Genomic DNA, 16,139 nt, shown 5'->3' with positions numbered 1-16,139 from the left:
GAAGGGTCTTCTTGAAGGAGAAGAAGAACAAAAATATGAACAATAAAATGGCAATTAATACATATCAACAACTGAATCTACAAACAAAATGAGTAAGCAGAACAGAAACAGACTTCATAGATAGAGAGAACATTTTTTTGCTTGCCAGATGGGTGGGGGCTGGAGGGATGGGTGAAAAAGATGAAGGAATTAAGAAGTACAAATTTGTTGTTAGACTGATGAACCTCAAAGGGAAAAAGGGGTGGGGGGAAGTTGGAAGAGATAAACCAAAGAACTTCTATGCATGTCTGCATAACCAATGGACACCAACAATAGTGTGGGGAAGGCAGGAGGGGGTGGGACTGGGGAGGAGGGGGTCAATGGGGAAAAAACGGGGGACATCTGTAATAAATTCAACAATAGAGATGAGTTAAAAAATAATTAAAAAATAAAATGAAACCCATTAAAACATATGAGACTCCCAAGGGCAGTCATTTTGACCTATGTTTTCATTGCTATGCACACAAGAGTACACCATGACCTGGTGCCTGGTGGGAGCTCAGAACAGTGATAACACGGTGCACCTGCCGCGGAACATTAGCTGTTGTGATCAATAATATCACGCTGTCATTGCTTAAGATTATTCAGGTCAGTTTTCTTTAAGCAGGGTGACCCAGATCCCACCGTGTGTAACACCAGGTGTCTGTGATCTCATGTTCCCAAGTTCATCTCTTCATTTGATCAGCTGCGGTAGAGAAATCGGTGGTGAACTTTACTCTGTGGACTTATAATAGGGAATCAAGTTGAAAATTTATCCAGTTTATTTTTTATGCAGCCTGAGTTAATTATTCCTCCTGCTGCTGCTATTGTTTCCATTATTGGTCATCATGTTCTTGTTGAATTCTGGCTTGAAAAGTATTGTCAGTGAGCACAGTTGCATTATTTCAATATTAGTGGAAAACATTTTAGCTGAAATATAAGGCTTGTTAGAAAAGGACTTCGATGTTGTAAATAATTAACTTCTTCCTCGGAAGTACTGAGTACTTAATGACAAGTCCCCAGGGCTTCTGAATTGTTAGAAATCTTTGCTAAACTCACCACTGAAGATGAGGTCCAAAGACTTGGCCGTCTTTATCATATTAGTCATCTCAGGAGAACTCTATGCAGAAGGTAAAATGAACTTTTAATACTCTTTATTCTCTCAAAATTATAAAAGGAAATTCTAACCTTCATTTCACTTGAGCTTTTAATGTAGTATTTCATTTTTATGTATCCATTTTATTAAAAAAAAACATACTTCTTATAAATATAATCTGCTATAATATTTAGATCAATTGTGTTCCTTTGGGAAAAACGAGTGAATTATTCTTACAGCAACATAACTTAGAAAAACAGAACAAGACCAAAAACACTTTGTATCTCTAGGTTTGGGGCACAGAAGACCAAGCTGTAAATCTTTTCAAGGGAGATCCGGCCGCCAGCACTACTCTTCAGAAGTTGTGTGTTAGCCTTAATTCTCATTTCATGCTAGAATCCGTCCCTAACTCTGCAAAGCCTGGGTTCGTAAAGTGAGAGCTTCATGTGGGGAGTTTGGGGGAGGGGAGGAGAAGAACCAGAAAGTACCAGAAAGCTCTGCAGCTCCTGATGGTTTTAATCCTAATTTATGCAGTGGTTGAAGTCATTAAGTGGCGATTAGTAGGAGGGCCCTTTATTGACTTTGCCAACAAGGACGCTTTTGAGAGGGGAGAAGCTGTCTCAGCGGTTGCGCAGGACAACAGTTTAGACAATCCAGTAGCTGTGGACTCTGTAATCGTAAGGAGTGTTTACAGACAGATCCCCTCGTGTGAGATTCGTGTGATATAATCAGGCCGCAGAGATAAGAAACCAGGCCGGTCATTAAATGTCGGTGAGACTGAGTAGGAAAACTAGGGAGCCACACCAATAAGACTTTCCTAAAATAAACACCCGAGGGAGTGTGTTGAAATCAAATATCCTCATGAATAATAATTCCCTTTCAGTTCAATAGTTTACTACAAATTTTCTACCAAAATGAGGATCTGCACCCTGGCCCCTTTGGCTCAGCAGTTAGAGTGTCAGCCCACAGACTGAAGGGTCTTGGGCTTGATTCCCCGTCAAGGGCTTGTATCTGGGTTGCAGGTTCGATCCCCGGCTCTGGTCGTGGTGATGCGAGAGGCAACCAATCAACTGATGATTCTCTCTCACATCTACGTTTTTCTCTCTCCCTCCCCTTTCCACGCTCTCTAAAAATCAATAAATAATGGAAAAACATCCTCGGGGGAGGATTCACCAAAAAAGAAAGAAAAAGGAAGAAAAAGGGATCTGCAATTCAAATTAAGCGAAACAAATGGGAGGCCGGTAATTCCCCCGTAAGATAATATTTGCACGCATTGTTTCCTTCGGGGTCACTTTTCTGTCTCGAGAGTGTAGCATCACTGGTTTGCGTGCTGTTCCGCAGAAAGCTCCGTCTTGTGAAGTCAGGGACCGCTGTCCCGGCGGGGGCTGCCCGGCGGCCCTGGCAGGTCAATTCTGACGGAAGAGGATGGTCACCCAAGTCCTGAAACACTTAGGTTGATGAGAATAAGTGCAGCCAGCATGTCTGCCTTGCGAGGACAGGGGATGTCGCTTGGCCGCAGGGGTCATGTTTCAGACACGTGTCTCGATGCTCAGCTTGACTGTTGACTTGTTTCAGAGAAACCCTGTGGTCTTCCTAGTGTGCACAATGGGAGGATTGCCCCGTATTTCTACACTTTTGAAAGTTTCTACTTTCCAATGAGCATAGACCAAAAACTGTCTTTCTCCTGCTTGGCTGGCTACACAACGGACAAGGGGAAGCAAGAGGCGAAAACGACGTGCACAGCAGCAGGCTGGTCCCCAGAACCCAGATGCTTCAGTAAGTCAGTCAGCGTGTGGGCTTCACGGCTGGGTCACCCCAGTCCCTCGCTTGCCGATGCAAGGGGTCCATTCGCGGCGGCAGGTGGCCGGTCCTTTCATCAGATCGCAACGAAATAGCCGGCCCACTGTCTGTTTGTCTTTTTTACAACATGAAGGCATATTCTGAAATTCTGCAAATAATGTTTCTCATGAAAACATTATTTTCTTCACTTGTTAATGATCCCCTGTGAAGAGAATAGACATAAAGCCTGACATTGTTACTCAGCACGTTGAGGGAACAGAGACGAGAGCGAGTTACTTTAAGTGACGAGGAGGAAGCCAGACAAGAGATGGACATCTGCAGACTAGTGAAGGGTCCATCAGGTAGGGTGGGCTCTCGTGGGTGCTGTCGGCAGTCAGCAGGCACAGTGACTCGACAGAGTAGGAAGTAAGTGCGGACCATGTCCTTTTATTTGCTGTGAATGACAGTGAGTGGTCAGCTCTCGGATGGATCTCCTCCCCGTAGACAGGGAGAGATGGGAATGGCAGAAAGAGCCGAAATGAACACATGCCGAGAATGTGCGCATCACGCGGAGTCAGTTTTCATAACGCGCTTGATGAAGGACAGGCAGGATGTCTCCAAAATGAAACCAAGGCGAGGCATTGTAGGGTGAACCTTTTCCTCCCGAACACCCCAAGCCTGACATAAACTGTGTGCCTTTAGTTTTTACGACTTAGTAGAGGACAAGCTTCATGGCATGAAGTTAAGGAAAGATATTTTTTTCCTGTAGAAAAATGCACTAGGCCTGACCTGGTCAACGGTCACATCTCTGATTCAAAATTATTGTACACAATTCGAGAGAGCATGCGTTACGGTTGTGACTCGGGATACAAAACCGCCGGGGGGCAGGATGAAGAGGTGGTACAGTGTCTGAAGGACGGATGGTCTTCTCAACCGGCCTGTAGGAAGGAGCATGGTACGTGCTTGACGATCATTTCCTACCACTGAAGATAAGAGCTTGGAGGCTACTCCCTTCTTATATTGATGGGTGTTTGCATTGACTGATTGATTGATTTTCTTTTTTGTTCATCCTCGCCTGAGGATATTTTTGCATTGATTTTTGTTTGTTTGTTTGTTTTAGAGTGAAAGGGAGGGAGGGAGGGACAGAGAGAAACAGCAATGTCAGAAAGACACATCCATTGGTTGCCTCCCGCACAACCCCGACCAGGGCTGGGGATCGAACCTGCAACCCAGGTACGTGCCCTCGACCGGGAATCAAACCCTCAACCCTTCAGTCATAGGGCCGATGCTTTAAACCATGGAGACCCACAGGCCAGGGCTGGATGGGCATTTTTATTGAACAGAATCGAAATTTTCATCATGTCTGCAAAGTAAGGAGTGATTATATTGTTTTCCTCAAATGCCAGGCATTTCCCCCGCCCACAGTTTCCAGCTCCCACAACACGCCTTGGCCAGCAGAGAACTCATTTTATACTACTGAAAAGCTGAGGCGGAATAAAAGGAAAAAAACCTCAGATAAAGCCGTGTCTAGCACATACCTCCGTGACTCTTCCTCCTCTAGAGAAGAGGTCGGGACAGCATGCAGTATTGTGTACTGTCACCCAATACAGAGGTGCTTAGGACACTGCAGTAACGTGAAAGCTCCCACTTTGTGAGCGTGTTGTTAGTTGTTTAAATTGTGCAAATCCACGGATGCACATAACTGTTATTGCACCCACCTTCCGTCGAGCTGTGGCCTTCGGTCAAATACACTAGACTCCACATGGAAGAATAGAAGGGCGGGGCCGGACACAGGGGTGTGGAACAAGGGGAGACGGAGGCAGAACCGTCCGACCCCTTTTCATTTCTTCCAGGGGTGGGTTCCGCCCTCTGTTCTTAAGACTCAGGGAAAATTCGCTTGGGGATTTCTCTGGGCTCTTCTAGGGTTAGTGATCGAGTTCCTAAAATGTCACTGTACTCTCTGTTAGAGACATGTCTGGCTCCCGAGTTACAGCATGGGAATTACTCCACCACGCAGAAAATGTTCCGAGTGCGGGACACGGTCCGCTACCAGTGTGATCCTGGCTACTACACGGCGGGGGGAGGGACGACGGAGGAGGCCGAATGTCACACGCACGGCTGGTCTGTCCCACCGACATGCACCAGTAGGTTCTCCTTGGAACACATCTTCCTCCACCCTGGACACTCCTCTTGGACACAAGTGCATGTCAATTATGTGATGCTAATTATGTTCAATTTCATCCTTCTTTTTTCTTTTTTTTTTTTCGCTTCTGGTTTCGATTGTGTTGACAGTAGGCTGTGACCCTTGAAAGCTCTCTGATAGAAAATAAAAAATCCCGTCTTCTAGCTCAGATAATTCAATTCAAATTAGCCTCATGATCTTTAATAAATAGATAATTTGACAAGCTCTCATTTGTATCATGAAATGTGACAAACGTGCTCATTTCTATCCCAGGTATGCCAGGTACGTGGCAGGTGAGTCTTGTTCTAGCGGAAAAAGTAACGCTTCCGTGGAGTTTAACGTGTTTGTTTGTTCATTCTTAGAATTCAAATGCTCTTCGTTAAAAGAAATAGAAAATGGTTATTTTCTCCCTGTCAAGCAAACCTATGAAGAAGGGGATGTCGTTCAGTTTTTCTGCCGTGAAAATTACTATCTAAGTGGATCTGATTTAATTCAGTGCTATCACTTTGGCTGGTACCCAGACTCTCCTGTCTGCGAAGGTAATTTTTAAAATTTCACGCAGAGAAATAAACAATCATGTCTTCTTTCTCTTTTTGATAAAATACTGTGATGCTTGATTCTTTTAAGTTCCATTTTTTTTTTTTTCAATTAGAGTTTACATTCAGTATTATTGTGTATTAGTTCCAGGTGTCCAGCAGGGTGGTTGGACAGTCATGTACTTTATATGGTCCCCCCAAGATTTCCAGCACCTGGCACCATACACAATTCTGGCCCAAGTAGGGTATCTTCATCAGCTCTGATTCTATGGAAAAAAGCCTCTAATTCTAATTCAAGTAAATACTGTCTTTTACATCAATGTTGGTTTCAGCCAACTTAAATACAGTTCATCTAAAGAAAGCTTACGTTTTATATTACATCGTTGAGTGGATACAGCTTTTAAACAGCTGTTAATCATGCCGGAAGCGCTGTGGAGGAGGACTTACCTCTAGCAAAGGAAACAGATGGGGAAAAACCACTGATACCATGTGGCCCAGGGAATAACAAAGGCAGGTGTCAAAGGACCTGAACAGTCATGACCGGTTCTGATGGGTGTGCGGACACTCTTCAAGCTGGGCTTTCAGAGCTGGACAGGAGTTGGAGGACTGGGGAGGGGTGGGGAGAAGAAGCCAGGGGCTAGACAGCCTCTGTGTTCTCTGTGTTCTAGAAAACAGGGTCATGACTGAGGTGGGAGAAAGACAGGAAGAGGGTGCTGAAGATCTGAAATAGGTGCTAAGAGGAACCCAAGAGGGAGCAGACCAGGGTTTGCAGTGGAGTGCCCGGCGCTATCGGAATTCTTCAAATGCACTCAACAGTTACTTGAATGCTTTGTTTAATAATTCTTTAAAAAGCTTTCCAGTGTTGCTCAACAGCCCGGTGTCCGAGTAGAGAGGACAACGGTGAGCAAATGGTTGCATTATTTCAAACACAAATGGCAGATCTACCGTCACCCCATCCACACTCCCTCCATCCAAATTGGTCAGCACGGCCACCTGCTCATTATTTCTCCTGGTCACTAGTCCTCAGAGACAGGGCAGGCTGGATACTGCCCACCCCCCCCCCCAAGATATCCACAAGGAGGGAGCAGAGGAAGGCTGGATCACAGAAGAGGAAGCAGACGGGACAAAGAAGTAGAAGATGGGGTGACCGGAAGTAGGGGTCACGCATGAGCCAGGAATGCAGGCGGCCTCCAGAAGCTTGGACAGGCGACTCCTGTCTTCTCCTAAGCCAACAGAAGGAACTCGGCTCCCCTGACACCCCAATTTTAGCCCCGTGGAGCTGAGCCTGGACTTTCGGCTTCTAGAACTGTAAAAGAACAAATCTGTGCTATTTTAAGCCACTAAATTGTGGCAATTTGCCGAAGCAGCTGCAGGACATGCAGACAGTCCGTATTTCAAAATCGTCAGGGGCAGATTTTAATTCAGGGAGACTCAGGTGCACTTACCCGCTTCCCAAGTTGCAGTTGCTCTGTAACCTGGGAGACGTGGCAGTGCCCACTCACGTTCATTGGAGGGTCAGAGGGCTCAGGGCGGTGAAATGCTTGCTGGTCAGGTTTCTATTGGTGCAAAGCCACGTCATCAACAACGTAGCCGCTTAAACTGCACACACGGGCCGGTTGCTGTGGGCCGGGATTCAGGGCGGAGCTTAACTGGTCCCTGAGCCTCGGTGTCCAGCAAAGCTGGACCCGGCTGTGGGTGGGGCTGCAGCCTCTGGAGACTCCACTGGGCCGAACAGGCTCCCACAGTCGCGTGGTTGCTGGCAGCACTCAGGACCCGCAGGCTCTGTCTGCAGTCAGGGCCTCAGCTGCTCCCGGCTGCCCGTGGAGGCAGCCCCCGTGCCCGTGCCCGTGCCCCGTGCCCTCTAGAAACCACAGCGTGGCAGCTCGCTTGTCACAAACCAGCCGGAGACAGTCTCTGCGCGAGAATGACCTTGCCACGTTGCTTTGCAAACCTTGTGTCCGTAGCTGTGTCTCGTCCACCCCATCATCTTTGCTGTGGGCTGTTGCTTAGAAGCGAGTCTCACGTCCTCCTCGTGGGAACCAGTATAACCAGGAATTGAACATCAGAAGGTGGGGATCAAGGGGGTGACCCGAGAGTCTGTCTGCCATACTTCTATGATACTTGGCACAATGAAAATGCCTATTGAATCCTTTTTTTTTTTTTTTTTTTAAATATGTTTTTATTGATATTTTTTTAGAGAGAGACAGAGGAAGGGAGAGAGAGAAACATCGATGTGAGAGAGAAACATGGATTGAATGCCTCCTGCACGCCCCCTACTGGGGATGGAGCCCTAAATCCAGGCATGTGCCCTGACCAGGAATGGAACTGGGACCTCTCAGACCCTGGGGCGCTGCTCAGTCCACTGAGCCACACCGGCCTGGATGAATCTTTTTTCAAAAATATTTTTTAGTGATTTTTTTTTGAGAGAGAGAAAGGAGACCGAGAAACATGAATGAGAGAGAAACACTAACATGGATCGGCTGCCTCCTGCACACCCCCTGCTGGGGATCAAGCCCGTAACCCGGGCACGTGCCCCAATTGGGACTCGAACCCACAACCTTTCGTTGCATGGGACGACGCCCAGCCGACTGAGCCGCACTGGCTCGGGCAGTGCCTCCTGACCCTTAAGCACTGTTTTTTGGTAATCACATGGCTTAATCTGCTGCTGTTTTTCCCCAAGGAAAAAGAAACCGATGTCCTCCTCCACCTCTGCCCGTAAAAGCCAAAATCCAAGCGCCCTCGACCACGTACCGTGACGGGGAGACAGCGCGGGTCGAGTGCGAGCTGAATTTCGAGATCCAGGGACCGGAGGAAATACGCTGTGACAACGGCAAGTGGACGGAGCCTCCGCAGTGCGTCGGTGAGCGCCCCCCGCCCCCCACGCTTTGCCTGGAAGGAAGGTGGCGGGCCCTCCTGCTCAGTGACGTCCCCCCCTGAACTTGTGCCTTTGCAGAGGAACAGAAGGTGGCCTGCGAGGCGCCACCCCCGGTGCAGAACGGGGCCGTGCACCTGCCCTCCGAGGCGTATCGCAGTGGGGACCGAGTGACCTACGTCTGCAGCCGCGGCTTCCACCGCCTGGGGCCGAAGGAAATAATCTGCCAGCGTGGAAGGTGGACAACCCCCCCCGAGTGTGTGGGTACGCGTGAAGCGACACCCACAGCTGAGGCTGCGGGGCCAAGTGTTTCCTTCTCAAGTGAACCCGCGTCCTTAGGGCGAGAGCCCGTTGCCTGGAACAGTTAGGCGCTCGCTGGTTTTGGGTTTCCTTGTTGTGGTTGTTTGTGAATGTAGGGAGCCGTGTGCGGGAGGGCCGCCCGCGTGGGTCCCCGGGCGCAGGACGGCCGCCCGCGTGGTCCCCGGGCCCAGGACGGCCGCCCGCGTGGGTCCCCGGGCCCAGGACGGCCGCCCGCGTGGGTCCCCGGGGGCAGGACGGCCGCCCGCGTGGGTCCCCGGGGGGCAGGACGGCCGCCCGCGTGGGTCCCCGGGCCCAGGACGGCCGCCCGCGTGGGTCCCCGGGGGGCAGGACGGCCGCCCGCGTGGGTCCCCGGGCGCAGGACGGCCGCCCGCGTGGGTCCCCGGGCCCAGGACGGCCGCCCGCGTGGGTCCCCGGGCAGGCACAGCCCTTTCGAATGTGCATTAGGGGCGAGGTTCGCTGCTCTCACTGGTTTGATGCCCTGACTCATGGGCTTTATTATTTATTTGTTTATTTATTGGTGTTTTGTGTTAATTTTCACCCGCGGATATTTTTCCATTGATTTTTAGAGAGTGAAAGGGAGGGAGGGAGAGAGAGAAACACATCGATTAGTTGCCTCCTGCAGGAACTTACCGGGCAGGGGATTGAACCTGCAACCCAACTACCTTCCTTTGACTGGAAGTCAAACCCGCAACCCTTTGGTCCACAGGCTGATGCTCTAACCACGGAGCCAAACCAGCCAGGGCTACTAGTTAGTTAGTTAGTTAGTTAGTTAGTTAGTTAGTTTTTCCAAGTGAGTGTGTTATAAGGAACAGGTTTTAAATGTTAACCAGAAGCAGCCCAGGTGGTTGATGCTGGTGATGTTCTGCCTCATTCGAGAAAACAAGGACCTGTTGGAAGGAGTGACCGGCCGTTATCTGGATGACCTCCTCTCCCTCTGTGCCCCACAAGGTCAGGAGAGAGCACTCTGCTCTGACTCCGCAGTCCTGCCATCGTACACTCACGGGGGCCCTTCAGAGCCCTCCACTCCCCTTCGGAGACGTGCCTGGTCTTCATTCCACTGAAGGGACAGCCGGCTCGTCCCCGCTCCTGGGGATAATGACAGGGACAGGTTTAGATCTGACCCTGATTCTCAGGGTAGCGAGCATTGCTTACCCTTCCATCCATGAAGAACATCGACATCACCAGTCACTCACAGGCAAGAAAGGTGGAAAACCTTCCTTCTCCACCTGGTCTTAGTCAACCTGGAAGATACCTGAGCTCCATCGCGTTTCTCATTCCTGGTGAATTTAGGAATCAGTTGTCTATGTTATAAGATACAAATAGTGAGACACTGTCGTCTGGGGAAGTCTAGTATATCATTATGCTGTTATAAGTTCATATTGATTTTATAAATAATCTTTTTCTTAGAAAACATTGAGACGTGTAACCCCCCACCCAACATAACGAACGGAGCTGTTATTGATCAGTTATCGGGGAGATACGCTGCCGGGGCCTCTGTGGAATATAGGTGCAATGAATATTACATAATGAGGGGAACACAGATGTCCTACTGTGACTACGGACACTGGACACCCCCACCTGTGTGCTTAGGTAAGACAGAAAACACGTCGACATCTCCTAAAAAAGCTTTTCCTCGGCTTTAGGGATACAACTGATGTGTAACATTGCATGAGATCAAGGTGTTCAGTGCGATGGTTTGATAAACTCGTATAGTATTGTGAAGTGATTCCCACAGTTATGTTACTTAAGATGGCCCTCACGTAATTACCATGTTTTGTTGCTATTTTTAATGAGAGCATTTAATATCTGCTTGTCTGGTACCTTTCGAGTACACAAAACAATGCTGTTGGCTGTCGTCCCCATGCTGTACATGAGACCCCTGGAGCCTGTTACTCTTATAACAGAACATGTGGATTTTTCTTTTGCTCTGTGTTTGTATTTTTAAGCAATTTTCACACAAGGCTTTATAGTGTGGAAATAATGATTTGGTATAAATCCTTTTCTTTTTTCCCTTATTTCTGTAAGTAGAGAATCCCCAGTAGTTTAGAGTCTAGGACGACATTCGTTCATACCCTGCTACTTTTAAAAATGGTGGTAAAATAGGGACAACAACATTGTATCATTTTTACCATTTGTAAGTGTGCATTTCAGTGGCATTATGTATACGCATATTTTTTGTGACTCATTACTTTGTTGTTGTTGTTAATCCTCACCTGAGGATATTTTTCCATTGATTGTTAGAGAGAGTGGAAGGGAGGGAGGGAGAGAGAGAGACATCGATGTCAGAGAGACATGTCGATTGGTTGCCTCTCAGACACACCCTGACCCGGGCCAGGTTCCAACCTGCAACCCAGGATGTGCCCTTGGCTGGGAATGAACCTGTGACCCTCTCGTGTGTGGGCCGACGCTCTAACCACTTGGCAACACCCACCAGGCCTGTGACTCATCACCTTTTGTGTTGCTTTCTCCTAACTAAAATCTCCCATCATTATAGTGCTCAGTGTCTCTGCTTCTGTTCTCAGAAAGTCACTTGGAGAGAAGACCAATCAATCGAATTCTTTCCTTAGGACGCGTATTGGCGATAGTATCTGCTACTGCTTCTACACTTGAATGGTTGATCACCCTTTCTTCATCTTGTTGAGCACATGAAAACGAGCTTGGAGTTATTCTCAATATATTTTGCATTAAGACATGGTATAGCTCAGCCGGTGTGGCTCAGTGGTTGAGCGTCAACCATCAACCCATGCATCAGGAGGTCGCCAGTTTGATTCCCAGTCAGGGCACATGCCCAGGTTGTGGGCCTGATCCCCAGTGGGGGGCGTGCAGGAGGCGGCCAATCAATGTTCTCTCTCATCGATGCTTCTATCTCTCTCTCCCTCTCCCTTCCTCTCTCTAAAATTCAATAAAGACAAAGAAAAGGACATGGCATAACTAACGGTCACATTTCAAGTAGAGAACTGAGGGAGCTAGCTAAATAATTACCTGAGCTGAAATAACTTTGAGAAAATAATATTGTCCTCATTTCAAGCCTATATAGGTTTGCCTCATTTTATACCTTTGCTAGTCAGAGTTCCATTTATAAGTAATGTGACTGGTCACCACAGTTGTAATTAACATGTTACATTGTGACTTTTACAAATAGAGAATGGCATGATAAATTCCCTACAAGTTAAAATCAAATAGTCATTTAATTTAAAATACTAGCCTTTTAAACGACAAAAGCAAGGGGTTATAATATTGTATTAACTACGGATGGTGTCAGATGGGTACTAGACTTATGGGGGGGTGGTTCACTTCATAAGTTCTATAAATGTCTAATCACTATGTTGTACACCTGAAACTAATATAATATCGTATGTCACCTGTAATGGAAGCATGTAAAATTATAAAAAACAAATTAAGTGGTTTTACTATATAAAATGAAGATAATAAAGAATGTATACATTCATTTGATAGTCATAAAAAGTAAATCCTTCCTTATGTGTGTGTTTGAGGAGCTTTAATAATGATAAATGTTAAATATAAAATGTTGCGGTTGGTGCCTGTCGTCATTTTTATTTTAAGAACATATCACTTCCCTATTTGCCGGATGAGTCAAGCACTTAAAGGAGTGTTTTGCTTTCCAGAGCCGTGCACTGTAAGCCAGGACGACATGCACAGAAACAACATACAGATGAAGTGGAAGTATGAAGGAGAGATCTTACATGGAGATTTAATAGACTTTTCATGTAAACAGGGGTTTGGTTTATCCCCATCAACTCCACCGTCTACATTATCTGTGCGGTGTGACAGAGGACGCGTGCAGTACCCTTTATGTGTGAAAAAAGGTAAAACTGCGGTGCTTTCTACAGTTTCGCAGGTGATCAGTGTCAACACTTGGGTTCAAAGTGGAAGACCCAAGGCCACGCTCCACCATCACCTTCTAATGTATAAAACTGGGAATGGTCTGATCAGTTTCCAGTCGACGCATACACTTAAACAGGGTGACTAAGCTGACATCATTTAATTTCAAGAAGTGAATTTTGCAAAGGGAAAGGTCAAGAAGTTTGATCAATACCACCGGGCATGGGGGGGATGGATCACCGCCTTTCGAACAAGCCAGTGTTGGAATGCATTGCTCTCCTTAGGGTTTGCTGGGGAGCGTGCTCTCAGAAAGGGGCTTGATGTAGAGACAGGTTTTGTGTACTCCTTGGACCTAAAACTGTGACTTTTAAGAAAAAAATAAGGAAGGGAATACATGAAGTGTGGTTTCAAGAGGAATCTCATACATTTTCACTTTCAGCTAGATAGAAAGGGAAAAATAAAATCATGCTCGTCAATACTTGGCTAATTTTCAGTGTGTACTTACATATTATAATATGCGATTCTAACTGCAACAGGAAATTCTGTAGTATGAAACTATTGCAGAAATGCTCTCAGGTGACAATTTAAAAACATGTACTTTCTACTTCTTATAAATGCTTTTCCATGAACTATTTCATTGTATTTCTCTGGCAATTATGAGAGCGCTGAGTCCTGATTATAGCAATTCATTGTTATATGTGTTTGCAGAATCCAAAGGCTTCTGTCCCTCTCCTCTACTGATTAACAATGGAGTCTTTATTAGTTCAAAAACTGGCATCTATGAAAACGGTTCCTCAGTGGAATACAGGTGTTTCCAGTACCATTTCCTACAAGGGTCTAAATATTCCTACTGCATAGAGGGAGTGTGGACCACACCACCATCGTGCTTAGGTATGTGCTACTATTTACCTCTATTTAATAAAATAAAACCACCTTTACTTCCTGTTTCAATGCTACTTACAAGGCTTAACGTGCCACATTTGTGTTATTTTGTTTGTGTTATTTAATCACTGGTTTCTATTCTTTCCTCTGGATCATAAATAATTACAGTCCAGCTCGCTCTAACAAATACTCGTTACAGACACACCACCCTCCAGGTACTGATGGACGGTGGGGGTAAGACCAATGTGCCATGGTGATAAGGTAAATATATACAGTAGTGTCTGCCATCCAGTGTGATTGGTACTATAAATAGAAAACATGAGCACGGTGTAGAAATAAAAAGGCACATCCCTTTCCACCTAGAAAGATAAAGGAAGTTAATATCTCATTAGCTAGGATCCTCACGGAGGTACTGATGTCCACCAAGGACCACAGTGAAAATGGCAGGATGCGGCCTGGGAGCTCTGATTATGTTTTCTTCCGATTTAAATATCAATCTTAACTAATGTCCTTACCACTCTCCTGCCTGGAAATTTTAATGTCATCATGAGTAGTTGGCAACACAATGCTTCCTGCTCACCCCAAGATGTAGCAAGATGTATCTATTTTTTTTCTGTTTCAGAGCCCTGCATATTATCTTGGGCTGAAATGCAACAGAATAATTTACTCCTGAAATGGACTTTCGACAATAGACCGTTTATTTTTCATGGAGACTATATTCATTTTCTCTGCGTGAGAGATACTTACATGATGGACTCGTCTGTTATTAAAACTGAACTCAGAGTGCCCTGTGACAAAGGGAAGCTGAAATACCCAAAATGTGTTCCAAGACAGAGGTAACAAGAGGCCTACAGCTTTTTTTTGCTCATATTGTTACTCGAGAGATCCATCGCATTGTAAATTTCAGAAATGTTAGCTTCTATAACACTTGCACTTTGTGGTCATTATACAGAAGAACAATATTTTTCTTTATTTTTTTTAAAACCAAGCAAGCTCCTAGAAGTATTAATTAATTCAACAAGCTTTCTGAGTTGTCTGAATTCAAAGCACTGTGTGCTATGGGACACTTTGGCAATTTGGTAAATAAATCAATTTATAGGTGCAATATTTATTTACTTAATTTATTATTATTATTTTAATAAATTATAAAAATAATTAGGCTATTTTTCCATTGATTTTTAGATAGAGTTGGAGGCAGGAAGGAAGGGAGAGAGAGAGAAAGAGAGAGAGACAGACAGACAGACATTGATGTGAGAGGGACACATCAACTGGTTGCCTCCCACACAACCCACACCAGGGCCGGGGATCGAACTGCAACCGAGGTACATGCCTTTGACCAGAATTGAACCCGAGACTCTTTGGTCCAAGGGCCGGTGCTCTAACTGCTGGCCAGGGCGTGCGTGCAATATTTAAATGTGGAAAAATTAGCCTATGTGTTCTGAGATAGAAATCACATTTTCTCCCACTTCCCAGTATAGGTTCATGAATGATTAATAAACGTCGGACACACAGTTGTACCAATCTTTCTGCTGATAGCAGAGCAGGCTAATGACTATAATTAAAAGGATGGTATTTATTACCAGGAATGCATCTCTATGTACAAATTTGGAATTACTTACTGTAGTGTTTCCTCATATGATAGTTTTAAAAATATATTTTTTACTTTTTTTATTTTTTAATTTATCCTTACCCGAGGACATTTTCCCACTTTTTGTTCAGATAGAGTGGGAGGGAGTGAGAGGAAGAGAGAGAGAGAGAGAAACATCAACACGAAAGGGACACATCAAGTGGCTGCCACCCGCACAACCAGCCAGGGCCAGGGACAGCAACCGAGGTACATGCCCTTAGCGGGAACCGAACCTGGGTCTCTCTGGACCACGGGCCGACGCTCTAACCGCTGATCCAAACTGGCCAGGGCTATTTTCTACTTCTTGATAAATGAAAAATAACCACCCCCCAGCAAATCATTAAAATAATACAATAAAATGATGGTGTATAACTTTTTAAAATTTTTAACTGTGTTAAAAATCAGAATAGAAAAATGTTCTATGCTATTTAATGTTTTAATGTATCTTGGGTTTCTAATTCCTAAGAGAAAAATAAGTAAGTAACTTAGAAAAAGGTGTGTGTGTGTGTGTGTGGGGGACCAGTGTTACTGTTGTAAATGACACTGAGTCTATAAAAACAAATTGGTGGCATCATTTTTCAAGTGTGGTTTTATGCTTCAGAAGTATCTAGTAAAAAAAGACTAATTATATGAAATATCAAAGGGCCAAGACTGTAATAAATATTTAACCAGAGATGATGTTTATTAAAAAAATCTCTCTCTCTCTAAGGACACTGTCTTATCAAGAACCCTTCAGGACATGAAATGTGGCAGAAAGAAAAACCTTATTTCAACACATCGGAGAATCCCTTGAGAAACATAATTTCGAGAAGGAAACTGTTGAATTAGAAAACTCTTAAGTTTTAACTTGCCTGAAGATTTGAATCTAAATTGTTTATGATGAACATTTTCTTTGCTTGTAAATAAAATTCGGAACAGGTCCTTTTATTTCTAGTTTGAGTGATTGATCTAATCTTGATTACTTGCCTTCTGTCTGTTGTACT

General features: G+C 45.4%; 1 protein-coding gene across 1 annotated transcript; it reads left to right on the top strand.

The window, feature by feature from the left end:
• Positions 1 to 1,085: 1,085 nt before the first annotated feature.
• LOC118640649 (coagulation factor XIII B chain-like) lies at positions 1,086 to 15,899 on the top strand. Its single transcript, XM_036277624.1, has 12 exons — positions 1,086 to 1,149; positions 2,690 to 2,890; positions 3,663 to 3,848; positions 4,861 to 5,037; positions 5,438 to 5,614; positions 8,292 to 8,471; positions 8,565 to 8,747; positions 10,212 to 10,394; positions 12,431 to 12,631; positions 13,356 to 13,538; positions 14,152 to 14,365; positions 15,866 to 15,899. Exons 1-12 carry the CDS (start codon positions 1,086 to 1,088, stop codon positions 15,897 to 15,899), a joined length of 1,983 nt encoding a protein of 660 aa, XP_036133517.1.
• Positions 15,900 to 16,139: the final 240 nt, after the last annotated feature.

Source organism: Molossus molossus, unplaced genomic scaffold (genome assembly GCF_014108415.1).
Source record: "Molossus molossus isolate mMolMol1 unplaced genomic scaffold, mMolMol1.p scaffold_m16_p_23, whole genome shotgun sequence".
Taxonomy (NCBI): domain Eukaryota; kingdom Metazoa; phylum Chordata; class Mammalia; order Chiroptera; family Molossidae; genus Molossus; species Molossus molossus.
Note: the sequence above shows the minus strand (reverse complement) of the source record. Positions and strands in the feature narration are given on the sequence as shown.